This window comes from Phyllobates terribilis, unplaced genomic scaffold (genome assembly GCF_046119375.1).
Source record: "Phyllobates terribilis strain yellow unplaced genomic scaffold, ASM4611937v1 Scaffold_1__5_contigs__length_1240528914, whole genome shotgun sequence".
NCBI classification, from domain to species: Eukaryota; Metazoa; Chordata; class Amphibia; order Anura; family Dendrobatidae; genus Phyllobates; species Phyllobates terribilis.
Window position 1 is genome coordinate 1,017,840,519 of NW_027362761.1, and position 18,874 is coordinate 1,017,859,392.

The 18,874-nt window shown below is 38.6% G+C and overlaps 1 protein-coding gene across 1 annotated transcript in view; it reads right to left on the reverse strand.

Moving 5' to 3' along the window:
* TLL1 (tolloid like 1) overlaps positions 1–18,874 on the reverse strand; it is a 201,677-nt gene that overhangs the window by 36,776 nt on the left and 146,027 nt on the right. The window contains exons 6-12 of the mRNA XM_073644330.1: positions 17,492–17,609; positions 13,548–13,726; positions 13,322–13,427; positions 9,920–10,044; positions 8,629–8,744; positions 4,962–5,064; positions 3,838–3,954 (exon numbers count right to left, since the gene is read on the reverse strand). Coding sequence (XP_073500431.1) covers positions 3,838–3,954; positions 4,962–5,064; positions 8,629–8,744; positions 9,920–10,044; positions 13,322–13,427; positions 13,548–13,726; positions 17,492–17,609 — 864 coding nt within the window. The remainder of the gene's footprint in view (positions 1–3,837; positions 3,955–4,961; positions 5,065–8,628; positions 8,745–9,919; positions 10,045–13,321; positions 13,428–13,547; positions 13,727–17,491; positions 17,610–18,874) is intronic.

The window sequence follows — 18,874 nt, forward strand, 5'->3', positions numbered from 1 at the left end:
CAGGTTAACAGCAGCTCAGATTAGAGACCAGGTCAATGCCACACAGTGTTCTAGCAGCAGACACATCTCTACAACAACTGTTAAGAGGAGACTTTGTGCAGCAGGCCTTCATGGTAAAATAGCTGCTAGGAAACCACTGCTAAGGACAGGCAACAAGCAGAAGAGACTTGTTTGGGCTAAAGAACACAAGGAATGGACATTAGACCAGTGGAAATCTGTGCTTTGGTCTGATGAGTCCAAATTTGAGATCTTTGGTTCCAACTACCGTGTCTTTGTGCGATGCAGAAAAGGTGAACGGATGGACTCTACATGCCTGGTTCCCACCGTGAAGCATGGAGGAGGAGGTGTGATGGTGTGGGGGTGCTTTGCTGGTGACACTGTTGGAGATTCATTCAAAATTGAAGGCATACTGAACCAGCATGGCTACCACAGCATCTTGCAGCGGCATGCTATTCCATCCAGTTTGCGTTTAGTTGGACCATCATTCATTTTTCAACAGTACAATGACCCCAAACACACATCCAGGCTGTGTAGGGGCTATTTGACCAAGAGGGAGAGTGATGGGGTGCTACGCCAGATGACCTGGCCTCCACAGTCACCAGACCTGAACCCAATCGAGATGGTTTGGGGTGAGCTGGACCGCAGAGTGAAGGCAAAAGGGCCAACAAGTGCTAAGCATGTCTGGGAACTCCTTCAAGATTGTTGGAAGACCATTTCCGGTGACTACCTCTTGAAGCTCATCAAGAGAATGCCAAGAGTGTGCAAAGCAGTCATCAAAGCAAAAGGTGGCTACTTTGAAGAACCTAGAATATAAGACATATTTTCAGTTGTTTCACACTTTTTTTGTTAAGTATATAATTCCGCATGTGTTAATTCATAGTTTTGATGCCTTCAGTGTGAATGTACAATTTTCATAGTCATGAAAATACAGAAAATCTTTAAATGAGAAGGTGTGTCCAAACTTTTGGTCTGTACTGTACTTAGTGTCACATTTCAATTAACTATGACGTTGAGTTAAATGTAGGAAAAAAAGAAACTGTAATTTTTATTTATTCCAATTATACATCACTACAATTAATGTGTTCTCTGTATTTGGTTTGTTCCAGTATTTTCAGTCCGAGTGCTGTCCATATAAAACAGACAGCACTAAGACCAATGTAGTTCAATGAGTGAGCACAAATGAGCAATTTTTTTTTCACTTACAGAATAATTGTGTGAAAAACATTGCAGCATGCAATAGTTTCAAGTGACGGATGACAATTGACCATTCAAGTCTATGGTGAGCAAAAAAAAAAAAAAAACTAAAACAGATGGCATACAGAGACACAGTACAGCATTTGATTTTTACAGATATATTGTAATTATGCAATATAGGAAATTTGTACGGCTATGTGCCCACGATGCAAAAATGCTCCAGATTTTTCCTGAGCGTTTCTGCATCTCCCTGGCAGAAAAAAACGCATGCGGATTATACATGCGTTTTTCCTGCCAGGGACAAGCGGATGTGAAGCGTTTTTAGCATGCGATTTCACATGCGGGTTGTCAAGCACTTTCCAAGCGATTTTAGCATCGCTTGGAAAAGTGCTTGACAACTTGGTCACACTATATAAATCCATGCAACGGCATGGATTTTATATAGAAAATCAAGTTAGTTAAAAAAAAGAATAAAAATGGTAACAAAAAAAAAACATTATACTCATCTTCCGATGGCCCCCGGTCTCCTTATCCGATGCGTTCGGTCTCCCCGGTGTCTCGCGGTGGTGTAAAAGGACCTTCCATGACGTCATTTAGTCATGTGACAGGTCATGCGACCACCGACGTCAGCGGTCGCGTGACACGTCACATGACTAAAAGACGTCATGACAGGTCCTTTTAGACCATTGCGAGCTGCCGGGGAGCCAGGAAGCATCGTACAGGAGACATCAAAAGGTGAGTATAATGTATTTTTTTATTTTAAATTCTTTTCTTTTTTAAAGGTACTATGGTACCCGGGTCTGGAGGAGAGTCGCCTCTCCAGTGTACCAACCGCACATTGAATCGCTTAATATCCGCATGTGCACATGTAGTCATGTGGATATTAAGCGATTCAATGCAAGTCAATGGTGGCGAAAACATAGTTACATAGTTACATAGTTTATAAGGCCGAAAAAAGACAAGCGTCCATCCAGTTCAGCCTATTTCTTGTGCACTGCAGCTATTCCGCAGCGTTGATCCAGGGGAAGACAAAAAAAAAACCATGCGGTATAGGCCAATTTACATCATTGAGAAAAAAATTCACTTCCCGACACCAATCTGGATTAATTAACTATCACTAAGCATAAGATGTAATTTTATTGTTCTCAAGAAAGGCGTCCAGGCCTCTCTTGAACTCATTAAGTGAGTTGGACATCACCACTTCCTCTCCCAGAGAGTTCCAGAGTCTCACGGCTCTGACCGTAAAGAATCCCCTTCTATGCTGGTGCAGGAACCTCCTTTCCTCCAGACGCAAAAACGCCGCGATTACGCAAAATAATTGGTAGTGCTGCGGATTTTCAATGATAATCTGCAGTGGAAATTTCCGCAGCATGTGCACAGCACATGCGGATTATCATTGGGGAACATGGCAGGCCTTCTACCAAGCGTTTTTTAAGCGATTCTGTGGCGGAATTGCCGCTGCGGAAACGCTTAAAAAACGCATAGTGGGCACACAGCCTTAATGTTCCTGTAAATTATAAATAATTTCTCCTGTAAAATGAACAGATTACATACAGAAGACAAGTGAGAAAAAAAGTCTGCGCTTTCTGCACGAGACCCAGACATATTTTGGCATGTCCGTGAGGCCAGGTTCACGAGACTGTATAAAAAAAATAGTTGTCAACAGTTTTGGGATTTTTAAAAGTGTAATAAAAATTGTGTTTTAAAGTGATTGTCCAGTACTAGACAACCCCTTCCTGCAGTGTACTAAATAAAGTAAGAAAGAAAAGAACAATTACCCCTCCTTCACTCCCAGCACTGTTTCTCCAACCAATCTTGGGACACTGTTTACGCCACGTGAGCGCTGATGGGCTCATGTCACAGTATCGTTCTCTCGGTGTAGCCTGTCACTCATTGGGGTATGTGCACCTGTTAAGTATTTGGTGCAGAGATTTCTACACCATTTCCGCATCACTTGGCAGGAAAAATGCTGTGTATAATATGCCTGTTTTGTTGCAGATTTTTTCCCCACATAAGTTAAATCTGCAGCAAAAACACTGAAAGAATTGACATACTGCAGATTTAAATCTGCACCAAATCTGCAAGTTAAAAATAAGCAACATGTGAATGAGACTTCAGGTTTCTCATTCACTTTGCTGCTACTAGGAAGTTCTTCAGGTTTTGTGACAAATCTGTACTGAAAAAAAATAAATAAATCTATTACAAATCTGCAACGTGAGCACAGGCCCTTAGTGTTTCTGCCGCCGAGAATAAGGTTTATAGTTTAGAAACCTGGACGACGCAAATGATAAGGAAACACTTGAAAATAATAACGACCCCGAGCACTGCCAACATCTGCTTCTCAGACCAAACAGTGCGCATTGTGTAAACTACAATGAAGAGAAAATGTAGCGCTGATTCGCCTTAAATACAATTTCTAAGAATAAAAAGTTATGGTCTGCAGCTATCCCTAGAACTAAGGAGCAGTGAGTATGTTCTCTGCAGTTTGAGAGCGTTGTGCTGTGGAATGGAAGCAAACATTTCAATCTGATGGTATTGGTCTTCCATTGGAGAACCTTTAAAAACTTGTCACACTTATATTGCGAAAAAAATTATATATTCTTCTTTCATAAATTACATCAATGTATATGGCTGTCATCTTACCTTCATAAATTGCGGAAAACCCTTTCCCGACCCAGTTACTACTGCTTCTGAACTCGATCCACATTCTGCTATCTGTTGTTGTCAAGACTTCTGGAAGTTTATCACCACAAAACCTGCCTAGAAGTAGATATGACATATAAACAATAATAGAATAGATATTACGTATACGGTATGTAACTGATGTGAGATATCCTAGGACATACTCTAATCTTATTATGTTTTATTACATAAAAAATTCCCATATTTATAGATACAAGTTATGACATACGATATGAAACTCTAAGATACATATAGCCAAGTAGCACTATGGTAATGTGCCAGCTAGATGTTGCACATCATATCTCTTTGTGAAATATCACCAGTACCATGCTTGTAAATCATAAAGCAGAGGGAAGCACTGTTTCTCCTAAAGAGACCTGCTGAGCATGGAGCCCTATAAGTCAATGTTCAACCCGTACATGATCCTTGAAGCAATCGTTTTTTCAGGGTGTTTTCCCCTCATCAGTGTAGAGCAGAGTTTGCCTGTTTGACAATAATGCCATTGAGACAGTGTTGGGGAGTGCTGATTCTCCAAAGGCCACGTTCACACGTTCAGTATTTGGTCAGTATTTTACCTCAGTATTCAGAAGTGAACAATCAGAGGAAAAGTATAAAAGAAACACGTCACCACTTCAGTATTTATCACCCACTCCTGGTTTTGGCTTACAAATATTGGTGTAAAAAGCTCACTAAATACTGAATGTGTGAATGTGGCCTATAAGAGAACAATCGAGTACGGAGTCTTACTAAACACTCCAAAAAGGGTGTTTGTATATTAGTTTCTGGCTTGGAATTTATCCCTTGTCATATTACAAGACTTGGTAAAAGGTAGGACATTGACTTACAGGCTGACTACCTCTCCTACATGGTGGTTGCGAGGTAGCTCCGTCACAGAACAAAATGAAATAATTTGCATACTTTTCTCCCAAAGAGAATTGGCTGCAAGACGCCATATTCAGCTGATGTCTTTAAGGAGAAGCAGAGCTTCACCCACCCTGCCTCAACCGTGTCGGCCCAAAAGATGTGCACTCCTCACAAGAGAGATTATTAAGCAGCATTTTGCACCATGCAGAAAGATTACCTACCCAGCAATGGGGATTTTCTCCAATAGCCATCTCGAACTTCAATGTAGTCATACCAGCAGAGACTACTCTTGTAAACATCCATCGTTGTGAAATTTAAAACAATCTGTAAAGTAATCAAATATATTAACAGAAATGTGATACAATGACATATTTATCGCTTCAAAACAGAATTATTAAACTACGGTAATTATACAACTTTAACGTTAAATGATAATATGTCCTTAGGACAGGCCATTTCTGATCAGTAAGGGTCAGACTCCCACAGCTACTTACAGCCCAAAACAGCCAAGTCCCATTCAAGTGGATAGGACTGAACTGCAGCATCTTATAAACATATGCATGGCACTGTGCCTGCTAATTCATAAAGGAAACAAATTGGAAGGGTCCGGGGCGAGTCGAAATTGAATAACCCCCTTCCCACCAGAACAGGACATCAATATTATTATATATTAGAATCAAATATTTATAAATAGAAAAAAATAATCCACCAGCAGCAGAAGAACATACAGAAGTCAATATATTGATTTAACTTAGATGCAGCCTTAAAATATATTAATGTGAAATATCAACAATTCATTTGGTTTTCAAACTTTTAATTAAAATAATAAAATTATTTACAATATAATTATTAATAAACTATTCAATTCAGAGACCTTCACTAACAAGCAATAAGGGGAATCTGTCAGCAGTTTTTTGCGATATAAACTAAGAGTAGCATAATCAAAGGCAAAGACCCTGATTCCAGTGATGTCACTTACTGGGCTGCATGGTGTAGTTTTGATAGAATCCCTGTTTTGGCTGATGTAGATGTAGCAGAGCCAAAACTTCTGGGCTGTGTATAACCCCGCCCAATACACTGCCCACACAACTGGTTGGCAGTTTGCTAACAATGTACACAGGAAGCTGCCAATCAGTGGTGGGGGCGGGGTTATGCAGATTAGCTGGACTGTCAATCACATGAGACATAGTCTTTCTGGCAGTGTTAATCTCCTGCTGATAAAATCCAAATTGTATTGAAATTACAGCACACAACCTAATAAGTGACACATCCATAGAATCAGTTTCTCTGTCCTTATATTATGCTGCTCTCAGATTAAATAAGTAAAAATGGCTGACAGGTTCCCTTTTATTATGTCTTATTAGATTTTTCAGGAATACTCACTGCTGCAGCCAAGCAGTTCAAGGATGAGATTACTACAGGTCTCTATAATGACCATTTGGCCAATGTTTGTCAGACAAGTTAGCACAGAATTGGCCACATAAGCAAATTCTGCTATTGCACTATAGCATCAATTAACATAATTTGTCATGCATCACATTAACCTTGACAGTGCAATTTCATAGAATCATAGAATCATAGAATGGTAGAGTTGGAAGGGACCTCCTGGGTCATCTGGTCCAACCCCCTGCTCAAAGCAGGATTCACTAGATCATCTCAGACAGATGTCTGTCCAGCCTCTGTTTGAAGACGTCCATTGAAGGGGAACTCACCACCTCTCGTGGCAGCCTGTTCCACTCATTAATCACCCTAAATTTCTTGGCAAGTTACTTTAAGAACAATAATATCGCTTGTCGGAGGTACGGTAAACAGCTATATCAGCAGCTACGAAATATTGGAATTATACTTATGAAGAATGTGTGCCAATTGCCAACAGCAGAATTGAGCAAATCATTAAAAAATCTCCTGTGTGTTCATACTTCAAAATATGAGGAGGTTGGAGATTTGCCAGTTATTTAAACACCCAAAAATCAGTAGATAAACACAATCCTATCACAACCAGAACTCAACATTTTCAACTTAAAGAGACCATTCATTTTTTATCTTTGAACTCCTTACACTGGTTTTTATATCATTTCCCTAGAACATTACATCTGCATTGCCAGTGACATCTAACAAATATTTTATGGCTAGGGGTTTGAATATATCATTGATAGGATTTATATGGGGGGACTTTTGCATTCCAGTTTCTTCTCTAGTGAACTCCCAATCAGTACACACAAAACAAACAAAATCATTTTATAAGAACTTTTGGGGGAGGTGGTAAAAGTAATTGGTCAGAAGAGCCAGAAAGCTGCACTCTTAAAGGGCTTTTCCCACGAAAAAAAGCTCATTTTAATTAATGGCTGTGTCTGACCGTGAACAGAACATGGTCTGATCATACCACATCTCCTGGGCACAGGAGGATGCAAAAGAGTATACAGACATTACAGCAGGGGATCACAGCTGATTCTTTCTTTGCAGTAAAACATTGTTTAAAAACAGGCAGAGAAATGTTTTACCTTACAAAATGAATCCTCTGTGATCCCTGCTGTATTGTCTGTATACTCTTTTCCAGCCTCCTCTGCCCAGGAGATGTGGTATGATCAGACCATGTTCCATACACGGTCAGACACAGGTGAACATTTATAAGATTATCTCAGCACAGGAACATTTTATTTAAACACATCCAATTGTAGAACTTACTATTGTTCCAAGATCTATTGATTAAAATTAACTTTCGTTCTTGGGAAAACCCATTTAAGTGAAAATGCAAAGGATTGTGCTTTATATTTCTACACAAAACAGTAATATTTATAAACAATATATTATATATATATACATATATATATATATATATATATATATATATATATAAATTTATATAATACTGAGTTTTTAAAAACAGCCCACAAACCAAAAGGGATGACAGAGGCGCTTTAAAAAGAATCTGTAAGCAAGATCAATCCCCCACCCCCATCATCTCTCTACCAGAACACATATATCCACATGTAGGTCTTTGAAGTGTAAATCTATTGACACCTTTACATCTTCAATATACTGCTGCAATTCTGAGTAACTTGCATTTTAATCCATATGCAAATTAGGTGTTAAGTGCTCTGAACATGAGACCAGTTAACAGCCTCTTTAGCTTGAATGATAGCTTACTGTCTGATTTCCTTGCCTGTCTACCTAAGTCACACAGACAGTGAGCTATCATTCAAGCTAAAGAGGCTGGTATTGGGCGGGGAAAAAAAGAGGCAATGGCTTGTTAAAGAAGCCTGCCCACCAAAGTTTTTGTCCTCTTAATATATTGCAGTCATCATATTATATGGGACTGTGCATTTACAATTGCTCATTTTGCCTTTCTACCCAGATAATTCTTCTCTTTTCTCTTCTCTGTGTAGAAACAGGAAATATCTTGTCCCTGCATTTATCATTGCCCTCTTCAACTCCTGACCCAGCTGCTCCCTCCTCCAGCGCCAGGGACTTTTGCAGTGACTTATGACTCATACTGTTTATAAGTAGAGCGTATAATGATGATGTAAGTAAACAGTGCTATATAATATGATGATTGTAATGTATTATATATTTTAATATATTAAGAGGATAAACATTTTGATGGGAGGAGTGCTTCTTTAAGTCCTTTGTCACACACTTAACATCTCATTTGCATATGAATTAAAATGCCAATTACTTGGGCGTGCAGCAACAGATAGAAGACATAGATGTCCATATATTTATATTTCAAAAACCTGCAAGCCCATATATGTGGTTTGGGGTAGAGGATAGTTGATCTTACTTACAAATTCCCTTTAAGAAGGGTACTCAATACTGGGTTTTTAGCTAGTTTACAAACTTTCATTTGAATAAAATAAAAAGTAACAGTGAAACAACAGAACCCTCTACCTTTTCTCCAGGGGTCACAGAAATTCTCCATATGCAATGAGTATAAGAAGGATAGCCATTTGGAAATCCAGGAGATGAAAAATTTCCCGTAGAATCTTGTAACGTTTCTCCACATGCTGAAAAACACATCATACACAATCATCATAGCTATCAATGTAGTTGTAAATTAATCACTAAGCATCAATAATAAAATAGAATACAATGTAGCATCTTTATAACCTGCAAAAGAAAAAGCAGTGGAAAAACTTCTGTCTGAAACATTCAATCCAGCAGTATTCCCATTCAGTATTTCTGGGCTAGGTGCACATTGTTGGTAACTCTATCCACCTTGCCGTTCTAGCCAAAGTAAGCAGATGATATAGATGCAAAGTTCATCTGGGTTTATAAAACTGGTATATAGGTTACATAAATAATTTACACAGAATTGGTTTAATGGATGAATATGCAGCAAAAACATGTCAATGTACATCTATACTGACAATGATATATTTCTAGGAATCTAAAAACCATCATTCTTATTGTACTGGACAAGTTTATCTTTCTGCACTTTTTGAAAGTCATTTCAATAATTTACCATAGAATTCAGTTTACTACTGTTCTGAAATGTGTATCTATAAATTCCCATGCTTTCAAGACAACCAATGACCTACATATCTTTCATGCTGTTTGGCTTGAACAGATGACCTGTGAATGTCTATGTCCATCTATATGATCACGGTCTAAGCATCATTTCTGTTTTTATATGGAGCTTAATTTACAGCCATTTTATTACTACTTGTAGTTTTGCAGCTTTTTTGGAGTGGAAAAAATTTCTCAATAGTTCACACTGCAGCTACCAGAAGAGTGTATATGTCCATGAGCCTTTGGCCCAAATAATGACTCCATCCAGTAAGAAACATGTTGCATCTCATCTAAGAACACGGTTCATACACGGTTTAGTAGTCTTTGTGTACAACACTTAGTTACTGTATTCACTTGGAACAGAATCATATTTATTTTGGACAAACCCCAAAATGACAGCACTGGGTGGTACCAATTTAACTGAAATATGGTTTTGTGGTGTTAGATAATAGGTTCGACATGTAGATTCCTGCTGGCTTTGTAGAATGGTGAAAGAAATGCAGATAGCGAATAAGTAAAATGTTAGCAAAGGTTACAGGCATTAAAGACTTGCTGGTTTGGCTGCTTGTGCTGACTGCGCTTGTTGCCAATTTACATTCATTCACCTTTGAACTCTAGAAACATAGTAATAATCTGCTGAATAATGCATGTTTGCAGTTCAGTTTTGTACCTGGACATCTATACAGCTTTCGTGCCTGTGCAATATCTCCAGCACTAAGTCTTGTACGTTGCCCAATAGAAGGTCGCATGCCGTTATCATCTCGGGAGGGAAGAATTGTATCCAGAAACATACCCCTAAAATATAACACATACACAAAAAGAATCATCAGTCTATTACACTTCTGCTTAAAAGGATTAAAAGGAATCCTGTCACAAGGTTTTGCGATCTCATCTGTAAGCAGCATAATGTAGGAAAAAAAAAAAAGAGACCTTGATTCCAACACTGTATCACTTTGTTTACTGGGTGCCGCAGTTGTGAGAGTTTTTAGATGTAGAATGAAGCAGAGCTGAGAAAGCTAACTCCGCCCACACCACTGCTCTGTATGTACATTGTCTATTGACAGGGAGCTGTTAATCAGAGGAGGGGGTGGAGTCGGACCACTTCGCAGAGAGAGCTAGTCTGGGCAGTGATAATCTCCTGGTGATAAAACATTCATTGTATGGAAACAACAGTACACTGCCTAATAAGTGACATATCCTTGAAATCTATCTTTTCATCCCCTACATCATGCTGGCCTCACATTACATAGCAAGAACCTGCTGACAGGTTCCATTTAACCCATATTGAAGAGATTTGTACTGTTTTTTTTACTATGTAATTTTTTGCCATTTATTAAAAGTTAAATGTTTGCATCTATCTGTACATATTAGAGATGAAAAAAATTGATTTGATGCAAATCACCTAAGCAGGCTTCCACCATTTTATATATCAGCCAGAGAAAGCTCATAGAATCTTGAGTGAACTTCCCCATAATGTCTTACAACTATCACATCACATGGTGTAGCACAGCCAATTAAGAGGGACTATTAAAGCCTGCATAAAAACAGAAGCAGGAAATGCAGCAGACATTTATGGTGAATCTGGATAGTTAGAGGATATCAAAGGCCAAAGCTTAGCCTTAGATAGGGAGAAAAGGCCATAAAATACTGAAGAAACTAAGGCTGTTTTCACACATTGCTGTTGGTGCTTCCAAATATTGTGGTGCAAACGCGTCAGTTGTATTGCGTTCATAACAGAAAATGCAACATTTCCAGAAAGTGTAAATGCAGCCGAAAGATGAAGATTAGTGTCATACAGATTTTCAGTGCAATTTGGAGGCTTTGGCGTGCTTCAGATTTGCTGCGAATCGATTCACCGCAAATCAATTTTTCCTGGAAAAATTTGAAAAAAAAAAAATAGCTTATCTCAAGTATTTATCTCAAGAACAGGGCTCTAGCACACAGTAGGACCTGCATCTATTGGACATTTATGGTTAGGCTTTTCAAGTATGTTGCGACAGTACCATTAATTTGACATCTATTACAGCTATTGAGTATCACATGATAATGCAGTCGGCCAATTTATTATGTTAAAAACGTTTGCTAACCGGCCATTTATTATACCATTAGTTAGAATAGGTAAATATACATGGAATGTAATATTAATGAGCGTGACCCCGGTAGGTAAAATACAATACAGCCAGAAGCTTGCTCTGCCCTTTACAATACTTCAAGATAAATCCATTTATGTCCTTCTTTATAACTAATATGCTACTAATGTTTGCACACCATATAAACTAAACAGCATATAACAGACAATATAACTCAGCATTTATCATACATTAACACATCGCATATTGTGTAATACAAAGCAGATGCCAGATCTCACCGAGGACTTTAAACTAAAAATATACAAAGTGGATTTACAATATATGTATGATATTCAGTAGCCCATTATAAAACACCTTGAACGCTGACACGGTTAAAGCTCAACTCTAAATGTCTTTGTGATATCCCTGTATCATTGCCTCCGAGAAAGGCCACCATGTAAAATATTGACTAAAAGAAACAAATAAGGAAACTACCATTCTTTAAAAGGTAATTTTAAAATAACCCAAAGCAAAATATACTCTCTAAAATACTTGAGACATGAATTGATGGTATAAATGCAATACTTGAAAATTTAGAGAAACTGATGTTTGCTAATGACCAGTACAGCAAAAACAGAGACTTTTAAGAATGTCACATCTGCACTCTGCCACTTAAAGGGGATGTCCAGCCTAAGGCCACGGCCCCACTATCAGTATTTGGCCAGTATTCGGTCAGTATTTTTGAGAAAAGGTATAATAGAAACAAGTGCACTAATTCTGCATTTATCACCCACTGCTGGTTTTGGCTCCCACTCCTGAGAAAAAATACTGCCCGAATACTGATCAAATAATGATACTGGGGCCGTGGCCTTAGGCTACAAGTCTGCAGTCACTCTATGTGACTGCAAACTTGTGAATCCCCACAGTGCGTGCACAGCACTCTGTGAAGTTTCTCTAGTGCCGTTGTCCGGAGCAGTGGGCGCATGACCACAAGTATGTGACTTGCAAACATGAAGTCAAGTGCTGATTAGATGGATGTGGCCTTATTCAATGCAAGTGTATTGAGCAAGGCCAGACAGTCTACTCGGAATACTTGGATTCGGAATCGTAAACTTGCGCGCACTGGCATCGGAGGATCCTCACAGTGCGCGAAAAAGTCACATAGTAACAATCTTTTAAAAATGTTGTTCGGCCTAAAATAGCAAGTTATCCCTAACAAGCTGATCATAAGGGGATGGACTGCTGGGACCCCCGACGATCTGGAGAACGCTATTCTAAACCATCGTGAACGGACTGCAGAGCACTGTCTTGAACAGAGCAGAGTTGCTATCCTTAAAGGGGTATTCCAGTGGATGTCTGACCACGGAGATCCCCACCAATAACCAGAGAGGGGAATTGTGCCCTCAATGTGAATAGAGATCCATAAGCACCACAACTGTACTGTATTCCCTCTGTATGGGACTACTACATATAATTGAGCTATGTATTACTAGTTTCAGCAATTCCATAAAGAATAAATGGACCGGTGGTGAACGTGCTCGACTTCTGCGCCATAGATCCTAACAGTTGGACTCCCACTAATCTAGTAGTTATCACATATCCTGTGGATAAGTTTTCAAAGAATATTCCATTATGAAGAAGATTAGTACAAGACGTTAAAATTCAACTTGCCACATCCTTCTGTCACTCAACATTATTTGTCAAAAATGTTTTAGCCCCCATACACATTAGATGGTCAGCCAGTTGTACCAAAATCAGTGAATTATCCCAACTTTTATCATCACCTCTCTGGCAAGCCCTGATGCTTTGTAAATCTAATCTCAGTAACACCATAACAAACACATGATGTTTAGACTTTGACTAGGCAAAATGATAAAATATTAGACAATTTGGTTATTTAATGCATAACATACTTCCAATGAGCCATGTCACTAAAAAAAAAAATAATATTTAACTGTAGAATATGGAATTAAAAGTCAAAAATTATAACCTGAGGTTCCAACCTTGAGAAGGTGTTCCTTGCATAATGCATGATGCTCTCAAAATCATATGGTTCTCCTTGTGAGTTCACCTCTCCTGGCTCCATTTTCAGAAAGTTGTATTCCTGGCCTGTGAAATAAAAAAAATTATATGCAACTTATCCATGCATCCATGCCATTAAATGACAAAGCAGTGAATGTTCATGAAAAAATGCACATTAGCACAAGAGAAGGAGACAGAAAGAAGTACCTGGCTGAATATTTTCCCTGATAATGGTCACATGATCATCTCGGTCTGGTCGAGTGTGCTCATGCCAAAAGCCAATTACATGACCCAGCTCATGAACCACAATTCCAAATTTATCACAGTTTTTGCCTATTGATATTGCTTGAGGGCCATTTCCTCTTCGACCCACATAAGAACAGCACCTGCGAAACATGTTAAAGAACATAACCTTTATTTAACACCAAGTGGCAAACACAACGGATTTCCACTCAATTAGTTACTTCTACTCTCTGATCGAAAAGGAGTTACGTTTATTAATAGACCAAACACTTGAATCATTTATTACATGTCACATCTGTTACACTCACAGATTTCCATCGTATCATAGCAACAACAATTCTGTGAACATTGCGCCATGTATTGATGTTTTACTAAAAATACAATTCTGCAGGGTGACATCGAAGTCCGTGTCCTCATAGCAATCGTTTAACTGTAATCCTGATGGTTTTTCAGGAACACCTTGAAACCGTCATTGTTGGGAAAGAGGTCAATAGCTTTCTCTTTCCTCATTGCGATCAATATTTCTTATTATTTTTGAACATATGTCTCTTAATATATACGTGTTACCCTGTTATATCATTACAATATAGAAAGATACAACCAGGAACCCATCATTTCACTCTTAATGAGAGAAAGCAAGAGCAGAACATATGTCAGAATGCACAATATCAAAGCATTATATTTTTCGAGTAATCTCTAAATTTGCAAAATATTCATGACATTTTATAAAATCTAAATGGTGGGAGGCTTTTGGAATTTCTAAGAGCATGAATTTTAGACACTCCATGTAAGAGTGCAGGATTTGGCCTTCCCCGTTCCTCATATCTTGTGTGGCTCAAAAATCCAGAATTCCACCAATTAAAGACTACAGCAAAAACCTTCCAAATGGCTACCTCTTTCAGAAAACCACAGAAACCATTTATCCTTTTTATATTGGCCCTATTCTTCTAAAGCAAGCTGACAATCCCTCTGGAGGGCAATTATTCAATGCAATTTTGTATGTTCATGGCAAGGAACATTTAAAGACAATGCCACTAACTCAATAGCACAGAATACACCATAGCCTTGTTCTTCTTTTACAGAATAGAATAAAATAATTATGAGATGGTAAATTTGTAATATAAGGTGCATGAACACTGAATGATGGACAGCATTAAACAACCACCAATATGTTTCCAGCTGGTGGTTGTTTAATAGCCGTTTAAGGGTATGTGCCCACGTAGCGTTTTTCAAGCGTATATGCTGCGGAATTTCCGCAGCGTAAACACTTGTGAAACGCTAGGTAATCCGCACCCCATGGTCCCCAAGGGGATCCCGCATGTTCTATGCCCATGCTGCGGATTTTTCCGCAGCGTTTATGCTGCGCTCAAAAATCTGCAGCATGTCCATTAATTTTGCGTTTCCGCAAGCGGAATTGCCTTTTACAATGCATTAAAAACCGCAAGATAATTCCGCATGTGGAAAACGCGCGATAAACGCACAATAAACGCATGCGGAATTAAGCATGCGTTTTTCCGGGAGAGGACTTGCAGAAATGAAGCAGAAATTTTCTGCTTCATTTCTGAAACGTGGGCACATAGCCTAAGGCTACCATCCCACGAGTAGTTTTTTGGTGAGTTTTTGATGTGGGAGATTTTCTGCACTATTTCTGCACCCATTAAAGTAAAATAGGTTACTTGCATTTTTTTCAAACATACGCAGCATCAAAAACTCATCGTTGGAACATAGCCTTAAAAATCAGAAACTATACACTAAAATACCAACAAAAATACTAAGTATACACATAACCTAATAGATCGTACAATATGCACGGGCCATCATTATTCTCGGCAGAGCTGGTCCTGAATTCACAGGATGATGCGCTGCTAAGCACGATGATCTTTTGAGCAAACCAATAAATCATTTCACCCAAAGAATGAACAGTTTTCTTGTTTGCCTGGTTAGCAGCTGCCTGCTTAGACCGCATGATTATCTTGGGAGCACACACTTCTTGATAATCAATGATCATGCACTAGAAATGCCCTTATATACTTCCACGCTGTTCTTTTGGTTTTAAAACCATAATAAAAATACCCAATACTCAACCTAAAAACCCGATCTGTACCAACCACGTGGCCGGATATTTACAAAATGAAAGGTTAATGCGTGTTAAATCAAGATCTTATCTCTTCACGTCTGGCCTGAGATTTACAGCTCAAGATCCTAAAGATGTATTACAACATGTAGAATCACTCTACTGGAATTTAGTGAGAATGATTGTGTGGGTTTCCACTCATTCATGGAGGAGTTTGTATAAGTGCTTAGTGTTTATAGTATCATTCCCTTAAAATAAAACCTGAATTTGAAGCTTCCACTTTCTATATGCTTTAGAATTCCTAATTCACATTCTTAACCTTTTCACCTGCATTCGATAATTCATATATTAATATTGCTATAAAATATGAGCTTTAACAGACCACAACTGAGGTAGCTATAAAATGGAGATTTAGACAAGCACGTTTTTTTCCTGGGAAATACCAAATGCTCACTGTTATTATTGCTATGAAATAAAATCAGAACCAAAAATAGGAAAAGAAGTAGACTGCAGTCGATAATCCAGTTCAGTTCCTGGATGATCCATAGCATATTTGTAGAGAAGATCACAGCACTCCAAATGTTAGGTATTTTTTTACCATGACACAGACATATTATCCACGTTTTTACCGTAATTGAAGTTCTGTCATTTTCTTTTCTACATAAATTAATTTATGAATAAATACATTATTCTGCTTGAACAACTCTGCTGAATCACAAATGACCATGCTACAATGTCAGATTAACATTTCCTAGGGAAGAAGTCTGATATTAAAGAAGCACTCCCATCGAAATTTTGATCCTCTTAATATATTGAAATCAACATAGGCACTGTGCACTTACAATTGCTCATTTTGCCTTTCTACCCAGCTAATTCTTCTCTTTTCCATTAGGTCTATGACATCACGTGATTAAAAACTGACTAGCTGAATCCTTCTAAGCTTTATGTAGAAACAGGAGGTCAATTTTCCCTGTATGAGTCATAATCACTGCAAAAGTCTATGGCAGGGGGAGGAGCAGAGCAGCAGGGTCAGGAGTTGAAGAGGGGAATACTTCATGCAGGGACAAGATACTTCCTGTTTCTACATAGAGCAGAGAAAAGAGGAGCATTATCTGGATAGCAAAGCAAAGTGAGCAATTGTAAGTGCACAGTGCTGTATAATATGATAATTGCAATATATTAAGAGGATAGAAACTTTGATGGGAGGAGTGCTTCTTTAAAATGAGCATTTGAGCAGTCCAGCTCCATGTTACTATCAGGATTGTATAGCAATTCTAATTTGAATTTTCTAAGTTCAACAGCCTCATCAGGATGAATAGACCTATTTAATAATTTATGCAGTTTGTATTGTAAAATCTACTGCTCTACGTGATGGACAACTGTTGGAAAACCAGTTTAAGAGGAAGGAATGTTATAAAATAAAGACATAAATCATTGCTTACCTTTTGAATCTTCCGATACTCCAAAGGTGATTGCTGGTCCTGCAAGGATGATATCTCATCCATCATTTATGAGACCACTACATCCAAATACCAGCCTCAGGCAAAAGTTACTGCTGAGGCCAGTGATTGGCTGCACGTGAACAATGGACGGGATGTTGTAATGGCAAGACTGGAAGGAACCAATGAAATGGCACATCTGGAGTTGCATAGGGTTCAATGGGCACATAAAGGAACTTTGGGCATCCGTTGTCAGATGTTAGAACATCATTTAGTGTATTTTTACTGGAATGAATAATCAAGGTTGTAACAACGTGTATGGATATGTTTTAGCTGAAGGCTTTTTATTGACCAGTATAAATAGAAATACCATTTATAAAAGGCATCTTCCTTACCCACAAGGCCTATATGTAAACACAATGTAGCTTTCTTCATCAGTACGCTCTATAAAGGTTACACAGGTGTGTTTTTCCCAGTGTCTCATGGCCTGCTTGAACATGGCTCTCTGACTTCCTAGAGGAAATGTAAGATGGAATAAAAAAAACAGCAATTTTAAAAGCAAGAATGAGTAAGCAACACAGGACAGCTGCAATTTTATGTCCGAGCCAATAAATGTACTAGGCACAATATACCTCTCGCCTTAGAACACACAAAGATTACGATGTCTGACTCTGGTCTACTAATACAAAAGAATTTAGAAGCTGGCAGGCAAAATGTATTGTTTGTAGGAGATGTATAAAGTCATTTTTGTAGCAGTAAGTAATGGTCATTTCCGTAAGGCTGGCACAAAAGTTTGAGACACGCTGTGGAGTGGGAACACTGGTATAGAAATTTCCATTAGAATGTTATTAATGTGCAGGCACTACATTATTGTGAGCAGTATCTGTAAGGCCTCATTCACACATCAGTATTTGGTCAGTATTTTGCATCAGTGTTTCTATGCCAAAACCAGGAGTGAAACTTACAGAAAAAACTATTTGACAGATTGACACCTGCTCTGTGTGTTGGAGACACTCCTGGTTTTGGTATAGAAATACTAATGTGTGAATAGAGCCCAAGATGGATTCTGTATTCCAATTTGAAAGAATCCAAGTGGCATGAGGGTAAGACAAGAAGAAGAGGCTAGGTGGCAGCTGTGGTGCAGCCACAATGTGAGAGAAAAATCAAGGTGGCAATTAACCACTGCTATTTCGAGATTAACCCATTAGAGCAAAAAGATTAGTCTTAAACAGCAGCGAGCAGAGCTGAGCTTCAATTGCTGCTAGTAACCATCGAGATGCCAGAAACATCACCGATGCATTACCATGGCAGCTGGGGTCCTACTGAAGGCTCCCTTTGCTGCCATCTTGGTAATCCTGTGAAGCTCATAGGAGACTGCAATTTTGAGGATATACTTCCATATTGTGGTATTGCAAGCGATCAGATTATTCTAGGTTTAAGTAACCTAGAAAATGTAAAAAAAAATTGTCTGGTGAGGCAATGGGTTAATAAGCAGTATCTTGATTTTGTAGAATAGCTGATAAAAGAAAAAACAACACATGGAAATGACAAAATATTGCAAAGTTTTGAGGGCGAATCAGCTATTCCCCTTTAAAATCAAGTGACTGCATGTAACAATCACCAAACAGAAGTGGCTAATTGCCATTATGTGTCATCGCCAGCCGCACCACTGCCAATGTTTCTGGCTGGCATTAAACTGTCCACACATATTAGTTGGCTGTCGGCCGAATGACACTTTGGCCAATCGTTTGTCCGACAGCCATCTCCGCCGACTCTCC